Source organism: Ictidomys tridecemlineatus, chromosome 3 (assembly GCF_052094955.1).
Source record: "Ictidomys tridecemlineatus isolate mIctTri1 chromosome 3, mIctTri1.hap1, whole genome shotgun sequence".
Lineage (NCBI taxonomy): Eukaryota > Metazoa > Chordata > Mammalia > Rodentia > Sciuridae > Ictidomys > Ictidomys tridecemlineatus.
In genome coordinates this window covers 144,579,640-144,599,509 of record NC_135479.1, presented here as the reverse complement: position 1 = coordinate 144,599,509, position 19,870 = coordinate 144,579,640, and the positions used below count along the sequence as shown (strand labels likewise).

General features: G+C 35.0%; 1 protein-coding gene across 2 annotated transcripts in view; it reads right to left on the bottom strand.

Annotated features, from left to right (window-relative positions):
• Positions 1-3,607: 3,607 nt before the first annotated feature.
• The window catches only part of Ccdc14 (coiled-coil domain containing 14), a 61,419-nt gene continuing 45,156 nt past the window's right edge, over positions 3,608-19,870 (bottom strand). For both annotated transcript variants that reach the window (XM_005338881.4, XM_078044098.1), the window contains one exon: positions 3,608-8,833. In XM_005338881.4, the coding sequence (XP_005338938.3) occupies positions 7,903-8,833 (931 nt within the window). In that variant the 3' untranslated portion in view covers positions 3,608-7,902. The remainder of the gene's footprint in view (positions 8,834-19,870) is intronic.

Below are 19,870 nucleotides of genomic sequence, written 5' to 3'. Positions count from 1 at the left end.
ATATACAACCACATGTGGCCTCAGCTGTTCTTCCTTGATGACTTATTTATTTGAACTGGATAAGGAAGGTTTTTCTTAATCAACTATTTGCAGAGGGCTTGTGCATAAAGAAGGCTGTAATTTTCCTTAATATCTAAGTTTTGTGCATTAATTTGTTATTTACTTGTCTACATTGATTACCACCACCCCCATACACACATACATAAGGCCCATGGATCCTCTTCTCACTGTTACAAACTAAGGATTTAGAACTGCCCCCTGTGTATAAGCTTTCATCTTTTTAAAAAATTTATTTATTCTAATTTGTTATATATGACAGCAGAATGCATTTCAATTCATAGCACACATATAGAGCAAATTTTTTCATATCTCTGATTTACACAGTCACATAATTTGTGTCTTCATACATGTATTTGTAATAATGATGTCCACCTCATTCCACCATCTTTCCTAACCCCTGTTCCCTCCCCTTTTCCCTATCTAAAGTTCCTCCATTCCTCCCATGCCTCCCTCCCCATTTCCATTATGGATTAGCATCCTGATATCAGAGAAAACATTTGGCATCTGTTTTGGGGTGGGGGTGGGATTGGCTTAATTCACTTAGCATGATATTCTCTAACTCCATCCATTTACCTGAAAATGCCATGATTTTATTTTCTTTTATTGCGAGTAATATTCCACTATGTATACATACCACAGTTTTTATCCATTCATCTACTGAAGGGAATCTGGGTTGATTCCACAATTTAGCCTTTGTGAATTGTGCTGCTATAAACATTGATGTGGCTGTGTTCCTGTAGTATGCTGTTTTTAAGTCCTTTGGGTATAAATTGAGAAGTGGGATAGCTGAGTCAAATGGTGGTTCCATTCCAAATTTTCCAAGGAATCTCCATACTGCTTTCCATATTGGTTGCACCAATTTGCAGTCTCACCAACAACGTAAGAGTGTGCCTTTCTCCCCACATCCTCGCCAACACTTATTGTTGTTTGTATTCTTAATAGCTGCCATTCTGACCAGTAATGAAATCTTTAGTTTTGGTTTGCATTTTTCTAATTGATAGAGATGTTGAATATTTTTTCATATATTTGTTGATCGATTGTATATCATCTTCTAAGAAGTGTCTGTTCAGTTCCATGGCCCATTTATTGATTGGGTTATTTGTTTTCTTTTTGAGTTCTTCATGTATCCTAGAGATCAGTGCTCTATCTGATGTGCTGGGAAAACTGGAAATCCATATGCAACAAGTTGAAATTAAGCCCCTATCTCTCACCACGCACAAAACTCAAAGTGGATCAAGGACCTAGGAATTAAACCAGAGACCCTGTGCCTCATAGAAGAAAAATAGGCCCAAATCTTCATCATGTCAGATTAGGCCCCAACTTCATAAGACTCCTATAGTGCAAGAAATAAAATGAAGAATCAATAAACTAAAAAGCTGCTTCTCAGCAAAAGTGAGGTGAATAGTCTACAGAATGGGAGCAAATTTTTACTATAAACTTTCATCTTTGAGAAGTGTACTTGGCTCTTTCTGCTCTCTGGAGCCATAGCATTCCATTTCCTCTCAGAGTCACTTCTTGACAACTGCAGCTTTGGGCAGTCCTTCCAGTTATTTGGGGGCTTGGTTTTAGAGCTTTTTCTTGGGATCCCCCTCAAATGGAGTTTGTATACTTCTTGCTTTTTATAAATAAAAGAGGGGAGAGGGCAACTTTACACTGCAATTGTCACTTTGAAAACCCACATAAACAATCTTTTAAATGTGAGGATGAAATAAAAATATTCAAGTTCTTAGACAGTTACTAGACAAAGATACCCCCAAATTAACATCAGTCAAAAGAAAAATACAAAGAGTATCCAAGCTATGAGTATTATGGAAGAGACAGCAATTCAAAGCTAAAATTCTACTTGACACCAACTAGGCAGGAGTATATATCAGAGTTACGTGCCTACTTCTTTGGGTATTAGGAGACTTCTCCTTGGAAACTTGAGCATTTTGTGCTAGAGGAGTTGTTGAGATCATGTCTTCTCATTTGGCAGGGGCTGGGGCTGTAGGTCCCTCAAAGACATACTTTCTTAATTGCCCTTAAATGCTTAATATGTAGCACACGGGAGAGAATAAATTATAAGTGAATAGTCACATAGAAATTAAGAGTCACTTAGGTCACCTGGCTCTTGATCCACTGCTCTTACTCTTCTAATACACCATGTTATTCAGATGAACTTTCCCACAGACTTATCATTACTTTTAAATGTTTTATTAAAATTAATAATAAACCATGAAATTTTCTCAAAATTTTGGCAGGATAGGACTACAATATAATTCTCATACCATTTCTGGGTATGTTAGGGTTTAAGAAGAGCTTTATGTGTTTAATTATTCATTATTACCAATATCTGCCTAGACACTTAGATTGGGATGTGGGCAGGGAAGGGCAGGGAAGAGTTGGTGACAATGGACTGCATGTATAAGTGACAAAAGATCACTAGCTTTGTAGTGGGGGAAAGGATGAAATGACAGAATGTAGCTTGTAGCTCTAAACAGCGAAGACCTATTTATTTCAAATATGTATTTGAATATATAGTTTCATCTTCTACTATTTCACCTCCCTATAAATCCTAAGACAGCAAGTATAATATTAATGACTGGTCTAAAAAAGAGAAAGAAGAAAAAAAGATCAATCTTCTCTTCATTCATTAAGGCTATATATTTGAAAATTACTTTTCCTTTATTTCTTTCTTCTTGCCAAATCTTAAACTACTACCCTCCAAGCGGGTCTGTTCTGTTTGTTTTGGAACAGCTCACTTTGAAAATATTTGGTTCTAGTCTCCTGTCCTACTTTAGGCCTAGAACTCAAGAGCCAAGTACAGAACAGTCTGGAAAGAGTAGGATGAAAACATGTTCCTTGGCTATGTGCTCTCTATAGAACAGCGGATGTTTCTTGTTATACACTTGAACAAATGTGTAAGTCTGCTCCCAATCTCTTCCTGGATGGTCTATGACACTTACGCAGGTCTCCTTGGGGTCTCATGGAGAAATGAGCCTTCTTAATCTAGAGGCTAAATAGAAGGTAGTGTTGGGGTCCTGGCAACATCAGAAATCACTTTGAATGGCAGTGTCAATGGGAGAAAGGTTCATGTAACTTTATCCATTTTAATAACAAGTTTCAAAAATCCCTTTTGGTGGAATTGGCTAAGTGACAGGAAGGAAAATTGTTTTAACTAGCAGCATGCCACATTCTAAACAGATTTTTGAGAACAGTGTGTGTGTGTTTGTATGTGTATAAAGTAAAAGTAGAACCTTAACTGTCCAGTGCAGTACACACACATACAAAGACCAATTGTCATAACCTATTGTTTATAGCTTACCAAGTATTTTTGTGTTATTTTACTTAGTTCTCATGACAAATCCCAGAGGAAATCCTTTATTAGACATGGTAGAGAATGGCCTAGAACTAGCTTTTTATAACAGATTGGGGCCCCAAAGGTTCAAATGGTCATGATATTCAGCTGACATAATGAGATAACATAATGAAGAAGTAGTCTGCAAGTTACAGTATCTTAAGGTGTTAGGTAGTGGCCTTAAGCAAGAGTCTGAGTGTTCTTATTCGCTTCCATTTTACGCTTTTTTTTTTATTGATTGTTCACAACACTACAAAGCTCTTGACATATCATATTTCATACATTAGATTGAAGTGGGTTTTGAACTCCCAATTTTTACCCCAAATGCAGATTGCAGAATCACGTCGGTTACACATCCACAATTTTACATAATGCCCTATTAGTAACTGTTCCATTTTACCTTTTATATTTCCATTATTATGGCCTTAGGAGCAGACCTGGCTTCAAGGAGAATAAGTACAGTGAGTTTGGGGTAAAATGTGAGTCCTTTTGTTAGGGATAGTTTACTAATTATTTGATCAGAATCTAGGCCTTGAGGAAATAGCTCACATTTACTTGGATAGGACCTGGACTCCCTGAGCTGCCCCTAACATGATGCCACTCATCAATACGAATAACAATGTGAACATCATCTGGAAACCAAGCACTGTTCTAATATGATCTGTAGGATAATACGACAGCCAAGAGAGCCATTTTTAAACATCTATAACAAGATTATAGAAAACGATACTAACTGTACTCTGTTTGATCAGATGGCAGAGTTCATTGATCAGTGCTGGATATAAATATTATGAGTCATCAAACTAATAGAAGAAAAGGATAAGCAGGATGGTTTTGGATTTCTCAATGTTGTCTTAAGTCACAGACTGTACAGGGCACACAGCTTTCAAATATTCTGCCTACATTTACTCCTCCCTTAAATTGGTGAGGAAGGCTGGTGGGATGTAATTCTCTGCACTTAGTGACATGGTTAGATTTTTTTGTTGTTGTTCTATTCCCCCGCGCCCAACCATTTAAAAATCTGTGGCTTCTCTACAGCACCAATGTGTAAATGTTTGTTAAACGAATTTTGCTTCAGAAATAATAAACAATAGAAGTCAGAATAAAAGGAGGCTAATGATAAAGCAGTAAACAAACTGCTGCAGGAAGTTAACACCAAGAAAAAAAATCAAGTGATGCCCAGAGGCCCCTTTGTCAGGGATTTGGTTAAGCTGGACAGTAGTTATTAAGTACCTACTGTCTGATAGTCACCAAGCATCATGAGGTAACATGAATAAACCCTGGTCTTTGCCCTCATGAAGCATGTAGAGTAAGAAAGCCTGATACGTACTAGAGTACCTAGAGTTGGAGGAACAATTAAGAATTATCAGAAGTCAGGCACATAGTGTGTGCCTATAATCCCAGCAGTTTGGGAGGCTGAGGCAGGAAGATTGTTAGTTCAAAGTGAGCCTCAGCAAATTAGCAAGGCCCTAAGCAACTCAGAGAAGTCTAAATTTAAAGTATAAAAAGGGCTGGGGATGTGGCTCAGTGGCTAAGTTCCCCAGGTTCAATCTCTGGTACAAAAAAAAAAAGTCAGGAAAAGCCTGGACAAAAGAATAGTATAGACAAAAAGAATACAGGTGATGTACTTGAAGTCTTACCAGTAGTTGATGTCATAGAGTAATTCCTTCTTTGGCTATGAAAATGAGATACATGGCTTCTAAAGTCCTTTTGAAACTCAACTTCAGAAATCTCTACTTTACCATCTCTGGTAATTCTCTGCCAGGTCCATCTCAGGCCAACCGGTTTAAATAAAATTGTGTGCTTCTTTACCAGCGGCGTATTAAAAACATTGAGAAAAGACATGGGCTTTGCTGCAGTGTTTTTACGTTGTGCTATATGGCCTTAGAACCCATTTGCTTAAGCAATTCTGACTAGAAATAGATTGGAAAAATCATTAAGGTGTTAGCTCACAAATAGAACCTAGCTTTACCTAATAGGACACTTAAATTCTGAACTACTAAACATAATTTTTGTAAAGAGGCCCTTATACTAGTAATTAAAACTTAAGCCAATTCTGTCACTCTTTGCACCCTTGATCTACTTTAGTTTTCTTCACAGCATTTATCACTTTACACTCCTTTGTATCCCACTGCGATGGAACACCTTTGAGGACAGAGAATGCCTGTCCTGTTCAGAGTGTATTTCAAGAGTCTATCATGATAGTAACTGGCACATTCCTGCTCCTTTTCTTCCCCAAGTCAGGACCACAGAAACTGGAATTTCCTCCCCAAGGCATGTCATAAAATATACTGTAATCTTCGCCCACAACTGTCTTGGAGATGGCCATTAAAAAAATTCTCTCACCTACCTTGTCGGTTAGTAAGCAGATCATAAGACTCCCATTTCAGTCCTGCCTCATACCCAGGAGGCAGAAATACTATAGACAGGCCAAGAAGAATCTGAACAGACGGACTTTGCTGCATTTCCCCACTCAGTCTATTAACATTATACCATATCCTTTTTGTCCAACCACAGTTCTACACCCTTCAATCACACACAAAGAGGTTTCAGTAAAGCCTCAGAAGGATAAGACTGAGAGCTTCTGAACAGCTGAACACATGGAGGCTTACAGGAAGGTAAGCAAGAACTCCTACCTGTGCTTGAGGATGATGGTACACTCCAACTCCATGGGGACAGAAGTTCCTGCAGTCAAGGCCCATCCAGATATTGCCCTAGGTATACCTTCAGCTGGCTATTTACTTCTATCCTTTCAAATATAATTTATAATGAGTATATGTATTTTTCTGAGCTCTATGAGTTATTTTTTTAAAAATGATCAAGTCTAAGGAAGGGGTTCCAGGAATTCCAATTCATAGCTAGTTGGTCAGAACTTCTAGAGGCCTGGACTTGTGACTGGCGTCTAAGGTGAAGGGCAGTCTGGTGGAACCGAGTCCTCAGTCTATCAGTCTTTTGCTTTTATCTTCACACAGTGTCAGAACTGAACTGGATTAGAGCTATAATTCCGCACACATTTTAGAATCACAGAAGTGATCTATGTTGTAAACAAATAATAGGAGAAACACTTTATTTTCCCGTTATATCCTCAGAATTAACATAAAACACTCTTAAAATCTGCTTCTGCATATGAGTAACTATTAAAACTTGGGAGTAGAAAGATGACACAACTTTCTTCCTTGCATCATTATTTTGTGTTTCTGAATTTACATAATGAAGAATTGTGGCCTATTACTACCAAATAAGAAATTAATAAATTAACTTATGAAAGCTGGAAGATAGAACACTTAAAATGCTAGTGAACAATTCTGTGAATATAGTTTAGAACTCATTTACTATTTTTAGACTCCAAAAATCTCTCTCTGTAAAAGAAAAAATCTCTTATCTGGACATATCAGAGTCTAGTGGGGTCCTTCAGAGGTTGTAACACTAACATCTAAAATGCTACTATGAAGAGACCCTGGGACCAATAAACACTCTTTCATTCTAAAGGCTGTCCAAGTGCTAAACATAATTGTACTAAGCAGATGACTTGTACTGAGTGTTTGTGACAACTTAAGACTCAGCTTTCTAAGGGTAAAGGTGTGCTGCTTACATGGAGGAAGCTGACACTGGACAGTTAAGAAGTTCTAGTACAGAAAAGTAGAGAAACCAGGTTAGTTCATATTTATAGAACAGTGAATGTTATCAGTTAAATCCTGGGAAAAAACTGGCCCAGAAAGGCAGAATGACAACCAAGATTTACAAATTTCATTATGTTTAAAGAGAGTAAGGATAAAAAACCCAAATATTTCTTTTTTGTTTAAAACAATTTTTTTTTCAAAAGTAAAACTTAGCTGTCAGCTTTGTCAATCTGACTTTATTTTTTAAAGGCCTTAAAACACGCATTCAGGAAAAAAAATTCAAAGAATTTTTAGAAACCATGTTAATTGAGAATATTATCAATGTTTTTTTTTACAAATAACTTTATATATATATATATATATATATTTTACAAAGTGGCATTAACTGGCAATATTTCTTGTAAAAGAAATGTTTATACATCTCACCAAGAGCACTGGCCTGTAGTACAGAACATTCCATACAAAAACACAATGTCATTAAGAAACACAGAGCTATCCTAAAACAGAAAAGAAATTCTAGTTTAAATGTAATAATTGCCCCCAGAGACTTTCTTCCCATTATGCTTTAAGGAACAACCAAAAAAATCCTTTAACTTGAACCTTTAACCCCACAGTTAAATACTAGTAAAAGAACTCTAATTGATAAGTACTAAATTAAATACTTTCCTAGTATTGTCTTGGCAATTTTTAATTTCTTAAGATGACTTTTTATAAATTCCCAAGTGTCAAAATATTCCAACGGTAAGTTTTTATACATAAAATTTATTATTTTATACATAATTAACAATATAAAGTTATTTTTCTACAGAAATTTAAAATATACCTTCGATATAGCCAAGTTCTAATCTTAAAAAGAGAAAGTACTCAATCAATTTGCTTTTGAATTCATTTCTCTAGAAGACCTGTCCGTAAGGACTTCTGGAGCCTAGCTATGTTGGCATCCAACGCTGCTAGGCCATTTCTGAAGTCTTGTTCATCACGAGACGTAAACGTTGAAAAAGAAGAGATACTCCAGTCTGACATCAAGTCAGAATTTAAAAAGCTGCCATCACAGACAACATTGCTTTTCACTTGAACATTGGTGCTGTGACAAGCTGACAGGCCAGGACATGCAGCTTGTTCCTCTGGATCCTCAGCAGCAACAGGGATCTTACCAATTGCCTCCTTTATTTTCTTGAGGAGCTGTTTGTCTTCCGTGTCGGTTGTTCTGGAAAGTTTTTCAGGTGCATCTTCTGTTTCATTTTTTGAAGAACAAACTACAGGTACACACAGTTTATTTTCTGTTTCAGAGATAAGTGCACTATCGCTGACTAGTTGTCTTGTAGCAACACTTATCTGTGGCTGGGGGGATACTCTCTTAGAAAGTGGTAGGTTCTTCTTAGAAGGGCTTCTAGCAAAAGGAATATAAATTGTGCTATCTAAATTACATTCATCTTCTATTAAAGTCATGGTTTCACACTCAGCATCAGAATCCTGTTTTGAAAGGGTAGAAAGAATCTCAGGTGCTAATACTCTCTCCATGCCCCCAATATCACTATGTGGAGGGACTTTGGAGGGCAAAACATTTTCATAGGGGTTTTTTTCTATGGTTTTTTCATTTTTAATTGCAGAAACTGGCTCCAAATGTGTAAAAATGTGATTTGTTTCTAACTTATTTAGGTAGCTCATAATGGAAGTGTGGGGAGGGACTGGGTCCTGTTGAAGCTGTTTATCATAAATGTTCAGAATTGATTTGGTAAGGTTATTTCCAGGCTTGCAGCAAGCAGTGTCCATACTAAGATCTGAGAGCAGCTTTGCCATACTGTTCTGTAAAGTTCTGTCAAGAAGAATTTAGTAAAGTAATTATTTTTTCTATCTGTTTCATTCATATATACATACCTTCATCTTTAAAAAGAAGGACTTGAGACAAGGGTCTGGTTCTTACTATGAAAACTAAAAGACAAAAATTACAGAATATGCTCTGGCAAGAGTATATTAAAATAACAAAGGATGAAAGATCTTGATTTGCATCAAATCTAATTATATCTAAAAATAAAGGCTCAGAATTTTTTTCTCTCTTAAGATATAGAAATGCCTTATTCCTGAGCAACACTGCAAATAAATCTTTGAGTATAAAACCATCATAATATAAGTAGGCTAAGATATAAAGCAAAATGGAAAATAAAATACTCATTTGCTATGTATTCTGTTAAAAATTATTTTCCTTGCTGGGCATGGTGGTTCACATCTACAATCTCAGCTGCTCAGGAAGCTAAAGTAAGTAGGACGACCTGAAATTCAAGGTCATTCTGGGCAACTTAGAGAGACCCTTCCACTTCCATAAAACTTAGAGGGCTGGAGATGTATTTCAGTTGGAAAGCACCCCGAGGTTAAGGGAAAAAAAGAAAATCTTCCATTCAAGAGATACACTCAGGATAATATTAGAACAATACAGGAATAAACAGATGGATAGAGATAATTACGTCATAATTAGGGATAAGCAACAGCTAGTTATTGGAAAAGAGTGATATAAGAAAAACCACCCAGGCTTAGAAGCTAAAAAGAAATGGGGCCAAATCCTATTGCTATCATTAGCTGTGATCTTGGGCAAGTCACTTAGCCTTTCTGAATTTCAATTTCCTCAACTGTAAAATGTAGATACTTACTTTAGAATTACAAATAAATACGATTAAATAATAAAATATGAGTAAAGTGCTTAGCACAGTTTCAGTCTAAATGTGTGCTCATCTCATTTGATGACAGCTTTTATTTGTAGTCCTATTAAAACCATTTTAAAGCCTTTCGTCTATATGAATTGAATCATATGATCTTAAATATCAATGAGAAGCCAGGCACAGTGATGCATGCCTATAATCCCAGTGGCTCGGGAGGCTGAGACAGGAGGATCACAAGTATAAAGCCAGCCTCAGCAATAGCGAGGTGCTAAGCAACTCAGTGAGACCCTGTCTCTAAATAAAATACAAAACAGGGCTGGGGATGTAGCTCAGTGGTTGAGTGTCCCAGGTTCAATCAATCCCTGGTACCCATCATCCTCCCCCCTCCAAAAAAAAAATCAATGAGAAAAAGATAAACAGAGAAAAGATAGATACAAAGGATATCACAGGTAATGAACAAAAAAAAAAAAATATATATATATATATATATAACTAGTCAATAAGCATGTCTTAAAAGTTCTACTTTTGTTTTTTCCACAAATTGCTAGGCAAGCACTACATCCTTGGCCTCAAACTTTAAAAAGTTTCAATGAGATAAACTCAAATTTTAAATGTGATTTATTTTTTTCCCGTTTCTTTGTTTATTGAACATAGTAAAACAAGAATAGTCCTAGGGAATGAACCCAGGGCCTCCTGCATGCAAGCACTCTACCACTGACGTCCGTTCATAGTACTTTTTACATTTTGTTTTGAGCAGGGTCTCACTAAGTTGTCAATGCTGGCCTCAAACTTGAGATCCTCCTGCCTCAGTGTCCACAGTAGCAGGGATTACAGGTGTGCACCACCAACCTCAGAATATACTATATCCTGTGACCCACAAACTTGAACTTCCAGGAATTCATCCTAGTGCTGCTATATACAAAGAGATTGTACTCAAAGACAGTTATAAAGATACTAATAATAGAAAATTGATGGATATAAACTTTAAAAAGATATTTACAATAGAAAAAATATGTATATTTGTCTGTTTGATTTAAGTAAATTATGGATAACAGCATAACAGTTATTTTTTTTTTTTAGTTGTAGTTGCACATAATACCTTTACTTATTTTTATGTGGTACTGAGGATCGAATCCAGTGCCTCACACGTGCCAGGTGCACACTCTACCTCTGAGCAACAACCCCAGCCCACATAACAGCTATTTTATAGTCATGTTGTAAAGAATATTTATTGATGGGAAAAAGTACATTATATAAAGATAAGTTTAAAAGAGGAGGCCATAAATAAAGTGGATTTAATACCATCTTTATAAAAATCAGTAGTTAACACATGTAGACATAAAATACTAAAAGGAAATCTCTATACCATTCTGTATCTCTGGATATAGAATGAATGATTTTTTTTTTCCCCTATAAAAGGGAAAGTTTGAAGGGTTGGAGGAACTGTTTCACTCTGACCATGTTACCCCTCCTTCAAGCTGGTACACAGTCACACAGAGAGGAATGCCCTGGGTCCATGGTTTCTATAGTGGTAAACAAGCTGGACGTAGATATTCGGCTTCCCATTCCAGCATCAGTGTTCTGCTTCAGGCTTCCCCAGGCCAGAAGATAAATTCAAGTCTCAGCATACCTGTGAGAAGAGCATCTGGTGCCATCCAACCAGAGCTAATAGTGATGAACCTTCCCAACATGACAGTTCTGCATACAACTTTCCTAGGCCAAAAGGAAAGTGTATCCACCCAGTACACCCATATCCATGAGGAGGCCATCTAGCCCTATCCAACCCCAGTGCCTGACTTATAATCCCACACAGACCTGGTGCTCTGATTAAGGCTTTTCCAAGCCTGGAGGCAAATGTGCATCCACACATACTGTGAAGAACAGCTAAGTAGTAGAGGAGTGACCATAACCAAACTCTGAGTTCTGCATAAGGAAATGATGGCTGAAATTTTCCCCTATCTGCGGAAAGATATCAAAATCCAAGAATAGGAAACTCAGAGGTTTCAAATCAATTCAACCCAGAGATTTGGTCAAAATCAAAGACAAAGAATTCTGAAAGAAGCAAGAGCTAACAAACATATCATACAAGGGAGCGCTGATAAAGCTATTAGTGAATTTCTCAGCAAAATCCCTATGGACCAGGAGAGAAAAAATGGAGTAGCATACTCAAAGAACTGAAAAAAAAATTGCTAACCAAGAATACTTTACTTAGCAAAGGTGTTATTCAGATATGAGAATAAAAAACTTCCCAAACAAACAAAAGCTAAAAGAGTTTATCACTAGGCCAGGCTTACAGGAATAACTACTAAAGGCAGTTTTTAAAGCTAAAATGAAAGGCCACTGAAAATACAAAATTCAATGATTAAAACATAACCAGATTCAGAATACTCTAGAGTAATGAAATGGTAGTGTGTAAAGCAATTTTATCTCTAATATAAAGGTTAAAAAGACAAAACTATGCAAAACAGCTAAAGCTACAACAAGTGGTTATATTTTGTATTACAAAAATATTATATATTACAAAAAGATGTAAACATTGACATCAAAATCATAAGGGGCAGGGAGTAAAACTGTAGTTTCTGTTTGTATGAAGCTAAGTTACTATCAGTTTAAAACAGCCTTTTATAACTATAAGATATTTTATGTAAGCCTCATGTTTTATGTAACCACAAAACAAACCTCTACGGTAGTTATACAAAACATAAAAAGAAAGGATTCAAACCATACCAATTCAGAAAATCATCAAATGCCAAGGAAAACAGGAAGAGAGAAAAGAAAGAATCTAAAAACTACCAGAAAAGAAATTACAGAATGGCTATTATATGTCCATATGTATCAATTACATTTTTTAATCAAAAGGCATAGGTTGAATGGATAAAACAAATGAAAAATACTACAAGAGACTCATTTGCCAGTAAGGACAACACAAAGACTAAAAGTAAAGAATGGTAAAAAATATTTTATACAAATGGGAAAATGGAAAACAAAATAGAGCAGAGGCAGCTATAATCATATGAGACAAAATAGAATTAAGTAAAAAAAGAGACGAGGAAGGTCACTATATAACAATGAATCAACTCATCAAAAGGACATAACAATTGTAAATATATAAACACCCAATATAAGACCACCTAAATATATAAAGCAGTTATTAATTTGAAGAGACAGACCGCAATGCAATAATACTAGAGGATGTTAATACCCCTCTTTCAACAAGGGACAATTATCTAGATGGAAAATTAATATGAAAATATTAAGAGTTGAATTACACTACAGACCAAACCAAAAGGAGCTATGCAAAACATTCTAACAAACAGCAGAGAATACATATTCTTCTCTAGCAAAATGGAACATTCTCCACCTTAGATCATATGGTAGGATACAAAAAAGTTCTCAACAAATTTAAAAGAAATAAAATCTTTTAAGAAATAAAATCTTATCAAGTACCTTTTCTGATTGCAAATAAAACTAGAAATGAATAATAGGAGAAATTTTAGAAAATTCAGAAATGTGGAAATTAAGCAAAATGTTCCTGAACAACCAGTAGGTCAAAAAAGAATCAAAAGGGAAATAAAAAAAATATTCTGAGACAAAATGAAAACACTATATGCCCAAACTTACAGTATTCAGCAAAAGCAGTTCATAGAGGAAAAGAAGATATAAGAAGAATGAGCTCAAATAATCTTCTATTCAAATGACTAGAAAAAAAAGGAACTCACTAAGCCTAAAGATAGCAGATATAAGAAAAGGACAAAAATCAGAGAAGAAATAATTAAAATAGAGACTAGAAAAATAATAGAAAAAAATCAATGAAACTAAGTTGTTTTTTTATAAAGATAGTAGGCAAACTCTTAGTTAGATTTACCAGGAAGAAAGAAAAAACTCAAAATCTGAAATGAAAGAGAAGACATTACAATTGATACCACAAAAATAAAAATGATCATAACTACTAAGAACAGTTACACCACAAATTGATAACCTAGAATAAATAAATTCCTAGACACACCTACCAAGAGCAAATCAAGCAAAACAGAAAATCCGAATAGATCAATAACAAGAGACTGAATCTGTAATAAAAAGGCTCCCATCAAAGAAAGCCTAAGACCAGATGATTTCACAGCTGAATTACACCAAACTTAAAATACTTAAAGAAGTACTAATCCTAATACCAATCCTTCTCAAATTCTTTCAAAAACTCAAAGTGGAGGAAATTTTTCCAAACTCATTTTAAAAGACTAATATTATCTTGATAGCAAAGCCAGACAAGGACACTGCAAGAAAAGAAAATTACATGCCAGTATCCCTGATGAACATGGATGGCAAAATCCTCAACATAATACTAGCAAATCAAATTCAACAATACACGAAAAGAATCATTCACCATTATCAAATAGACTTATCCCTGGGATATAAGGATAATTCAACATATGCAAATCAATAAATGTGATATACTACATTAAAAAATGAAGAATAAAAACCATGATTATCTCAACTAATAAAGAAAAAGTATGTGACAGAATTCAACATCCTTTCAAAGAAAAAAATCTTCACAGATTAGGTACAGAAGGAAAGTATCTTAACCTAATAAAATTCATATAACCCGTATATGACAAGCCCACAGTTAATATCATACTCAATGGAGAAAAGTTGTAAAGTTTTCTTCTAAAACCAGGATGCCTACTTTCACCACAAAATAGTACTGGAAGCCCTAGCCAGAGCAATTAGGTAAGAGAAAGAAATATAAATGCTTCTTGACTTTATGATGGGGTTACATCCTGATAAACCTATCTATCATAAGTTGAAAACGCACTTTCATTTGGTACGAGGAATTCAATCCAGGGGTGCTTAACCACTGAGCCACATCCCCAGCTCTTGTTATTTTTTATTCAACAATACGGTCTCTTACTAAGTTGCTTAGGGCCTCGCTAAGTTGCTGAGGCTGGCTTTGAACTTGCAATTCTCCAGCTTCAGCCTCCCAAGCCACTGGGATTACAGGCATGCATCATTATATGTGGCTGAAAATGCATTTAATACCCTGGTAAACTCATGAAAAGTAAAAAATCATGAGTTGAACCACTATAAAATAAGGACTCTGTAAAAGATATCCTAATACAAAGGAAATGCTGACAATATGGACTTACATATAAAGACTTCACCAAAAAAACTGTTAAAATGATAGAAAAAAAATCCAGGAAAATTGCAGAACACAAAAACAATTTACAAATATCAATATTGACAGCATTTCCCCCTCTTTTTTGGTACCGGGGATTGGACCCAGGGGCACTTTACCTCTGAGCTATATCCCTAATCTTTTTTATTTTTTAATTTAAGATAGTGTCCTGCTAATTTGTTGACAATCTCCCTAAGTTTCTGAAGCTGACCTCAAGATTGGAATCCTTCTGCCTTAGCCTCTCAAATTGCCAGGATTGCAGGTATAAACCATTGCACCCAACTTCTTCTTCTTCTTCTTCGTTTTTTTTTTGAGAGAGAGAGAGAGAGAGAGTATTTTTTCAATATTTATTTTTAGTTTTCAGCAGACACAACATCTTTGTTTTTGTATGTGGTGCTGAGGATTGAACTCAGGCCGAATGCATGCCAGGCGAGCATGCTACCGCTTGAGCCATATCCCCAGCCCTGCACCCAACTTCTTGATAGCCATTCTACACACTAATAACAAACTATCCAAAAAGAGAAATTAAGAAGACAATCTTGCTTACAATAGTAAGCAAAATATCCAAAATACTTTGGAGTGAATTTTACCAAGGAGATGAAAGACCTGTTTAATAAAAACTATAGAATAATGATGAAACTTAAGAAAATACAAATAAATATAAAGATAGCCCATGCTCATAAACTGGAAGAATTAATAGTTAAATGACCATACTACCCTAAGTGGTCTATAGATTCAGTACAGTCCTATCATAATTCCAATATCATTTTTCAAAGAGATAGAAAAAAAATCCTAAAATTCATATGAAACCACAAAAATAACCAAAGAAATCTGGAACAAAAGAAAAACAAAAACAAAACAAAGCTGAGGCATTAAAGTCCTGAATTTCAAAATAAATTATAAAGCTACTACAAGCAAGACAAGCATGGCACTTCCCATAAAAACAGACATATCTATCAATGGAACAAGATAGAAAGCCAGAAATAAGCCCACAGATTTATAACCAGTTGATTGTCAAGATCATTCAATGATAAAAGGAGTTTCTTCAACAAATGGTTTGGGGAAAACTGGATATCCACAAACAAAAGAATGAAATTAAGCCATCTCACATACATAAATCAAATCAAAATGAGTTAAAGACTTACATCACATAAGACATCCCCTTTCGCCTAAACTGTAGAACTACCAGAAAAAAATTAGGTAAAAAGCTTCATGTCATTGGTCTGGGCAATTCTGAGGGATATGACCTTCAGAGCATGGGTAATAAACACAAAATAGACAAATGTTTACTTCATAATAAACAGTTAACAAGGGTGAAGAGAAATCCCAGAAGAGGAGAAAATGTTTGCAAACCATGTCTGATAAGAAGTAGACATTTCAAATACGTCAAACACAACAATGACAACAACAAAAACCTCAACTCAGTTAAAAAATAGACAAAGGACCTGAAGAGATATTTCTCAAAAGAAAGCATATGAACAGCCAACAGGTTCAAGAAAAAATGTTCAATATCACTAATCATTAGGGCAATGCAAATTTAAACTAAAATGAACTATCAATTCATACCTGTTAGTATGGCTATTATCAAAAAGATAAGAAGGGAGCCCTCTACACACTGCTGGTGGGAATGTAAATTAGTATAGCCATTATGGGAAATGGTATGGAGGTTCCTTAAAAATCTAAAGTAGAACTACCATATAATCTAGCAATCTCACTTCTGGGTATATACCCGAAATAACTGAATCAACATATCTAAAAGATTACCTGTACTCCTATGATCACTGCAGCACAGCCAAGATATGGAATCAACCAAGTATCTATCAACTGATGAATGGATAAAGAAAATGTGGATATAAACACAATGAATGGCATTCAGACTTCAAAAAGAAGGAAATTGTGTCATTTGTGACAACATGGATGAAACTGGAGGACTTTATGCTAATAAAGCATAGCATAGATGGACAAAGATCAATGATTTTACATACATGTGGAATCTAAAAATGTTGAAGGTGGACTGGGGATATAACTCAGTAGTAGAAAAAACTGACCGTCACTTGTAAGACCCTAAATTCAAATTCCAGCATGGTAAAACAAAATGAACTACATTTAAAAAAATGGTTGAAATCATGATAAAGAATAGAATGGTGGTTACCAGAGGCTGGTGGAGTGGGAGAGTTTGGGGGGGTAGAGAAGTAAGGAGATGGGAAAGTTCCAGTTTTGACAGGAGGAATAAGTCTTTGAATTCTATCACAAGATAGATAACCAGATTTGAACTAACTATTCCACATATAGTGAGACATCACACTGTATGAAATAAATACATACAATTATGACTTGTCAATTGAAATATTAATTAAAGAGAAATTAATGAGCTATAATTAGTGCCTTGTGGATATATGTAAAGGTAAGATTCACTGTGGTATATTTATATGTATTTAGGAAAGTTAGGTCAGATTCGTTCCACTGTTCTTTCCTTATCCCATCCTTCCTCCCTCCCCCTCAATCCCCTTTCTCTATTCCACTGACCTTTGTAATTTGATAGGATCCCTACGACCCTAACCCCTTATTTTGAACTAGTTTCTGTATATTAGAGAAAATACTAAGCCTTTTACTTTCTGGGTCTAGCTTAAGCAAAGAAATATTTCAATTGACATTTCTTTCCAGAACTTAACAAAAGTGTCACCTTTGCTGTGGACAAAATCAGGGATAAAGAGAAAGAAAGGATGACATAATAACATCAATAAAAGTTTATCTCTGGAAATTAATAGCAGTCACTAAACTTCTGATGCATTAAAAAAATAAGACTCCTCCATTGCTTCTGAAATTAAAACTATTTTTAATTTTTAGTTGTAGATGGACATAATACCTTCATTTTATTAATTTTATTTATTTATATGATGCTGAGGATCGAACCCAGTACCCCATGCATGCTAGGCAAGTGCTCTTACCACTGAGCCACAACCCCATCCCTTTGCCTCAGAAATTAAAGGGAAAATCTCCATAAACATACGAGAATATGTAAAACTTTTAAAGGCAGCTTTTATAAGCAGCTCATTTTTATAGTACTGGGGACTGAACCCATGGCCTTTTATGCATGCTAGACAAGCACTCTGCCACTGAACAAATACTTCCTTAGCTCTTGTTAAATTTTATTTTGAGACAGGGTCCCAGATTAGCCTTAATCTGTTGCAATCCTCCTGTCTCAGCCTCCTAAGTAGCTGGGATAACAGCACCACCATGCGTGGCTAAGCATATTGATTTTTAATGCTCAGAAAACTGGCACATCTTCTTCATATCAAGAAATGTAATTTTTAAAATTAATTATCAGCACTTCTAAAACTGTTCTTTGAAGCTATTAAAATATGTTCTACTTACTGAAAACATTAATTTTTCTCAAATTTTAACAGTTTTATAACATGTGCTATAGTAAAAACTGAAAAAAAAGTGATAAAGTTGTATTTCAAAATCACTGAAAGTGGCAAAGAGAGATGGTTTAAGATATTTGTTTAGACATTGTATGTGCACCTTTCAATCTCATAAGTCCCCTCCAAATATCTGCGAAAAAGATTCAGAAAAATTGATAAAATCTTTTTCAATTATTTTAATTGTACAAATTTATAGGTCATAATGTGATCACTTGATACATGTATACAATATATATGATCAAATCAAGGTAATTAATGTCTTGAAAATTTTTTTAAATTAATTTTTTTTAAATTTTAACTATTATGTAATAATATTTATATTATACAGTATGATATTATAATATGCATAAAATATACTAATCAAATCAGGTTGATTAATGTTTCCATCTCCTTTCATAACTTTGCATTTTAAAAACTTTTAAACTCCTCTTTTCTAGTTAGAGATAGATAAAGTGTTATTTAAAACACACCCAAAAAACCCAACACCTAGCTGAGAAGGTGCATCACTACAGGGAAGAGGGACTGGGTAGATAATCATGCAAATTCACCTGTATTGTCATATGATGCTACTTTACCTTGAAGATCAAAATGGACACAGAAGCCCAGTCAGAGAAATGTTATTAGTTGATGAAATAACATAGGTGTTCCCAAACGTACTATATATCCCCAGCGTGGATGAATTTAGATACACTTAAGCTCAAAGACTATTTTTGTTTTTAAATTTAAAAGACAAAGCAAAAATTGACATTAATGTGTATACATGGCATTTTACAACTATTAATCTTCAGAAGAATGGAGGAGTGGTACTAATGCCTATGTGACATACTATGCTAAGCCTGCCCACCATATTTTATAATTATTTAGATGGCAGTTACTCTTACTTAATGGGTGAACTAGTAGTCATGATGTAGGATTTATGCCCAGTATAAAAAGAAGAGGTGCTTAACAGAAATTGGGGGGAAAAAATGACAGGAAAATTCTTTAGTCTTAAGAAAATGAGAAAAAAATAGTTTAGATATTATCTTCTCCAAAGGCAGATAGTTTCTAAGAATTAATTAGTTTTTCAGTTCCTATACTTCCATGTTAGGATAAATGTGAAGAAAAGAAAGGCTCCAATTACAAACAAACCCTAAACCATTCCTAATGAACATTGGGAAAAGCAGACTACAAGTTATTTTGAAAGAATAAGCAAATACAAGTGTATCTTCTAAAGATCAAAGAATCCCTCATAATTGCTCATTTTTACTTAGAGAATTTGTTCCAATTTGAAATTGGCTCAGGACCCAGTTTAGGAACCAACTATCTGGTAAAGTCAGGTAAGCTCCTTAATTTCTTTGGGCTTCCATTTATATGACTTTCTAGAATAATTACACTATTACTCTGAAAGACTGTTCTGATTTTTCTATTATCAATTTTTTGTTTGTTTGTTTGTTTGTCTTGTTTTTCTTTTTGGTACCAGGCATTGAACCCTGGGACATTTAATCACTGAGCCTCATGGACAGCCCTTTGTATTCTTTGAGACAGAATCTCATAAAGTTGCTATGGTTTCACTAAGTTGCTAAGACTGGTCTTTAACTTTTAATCCTCATGTCTAAGCCTCCATA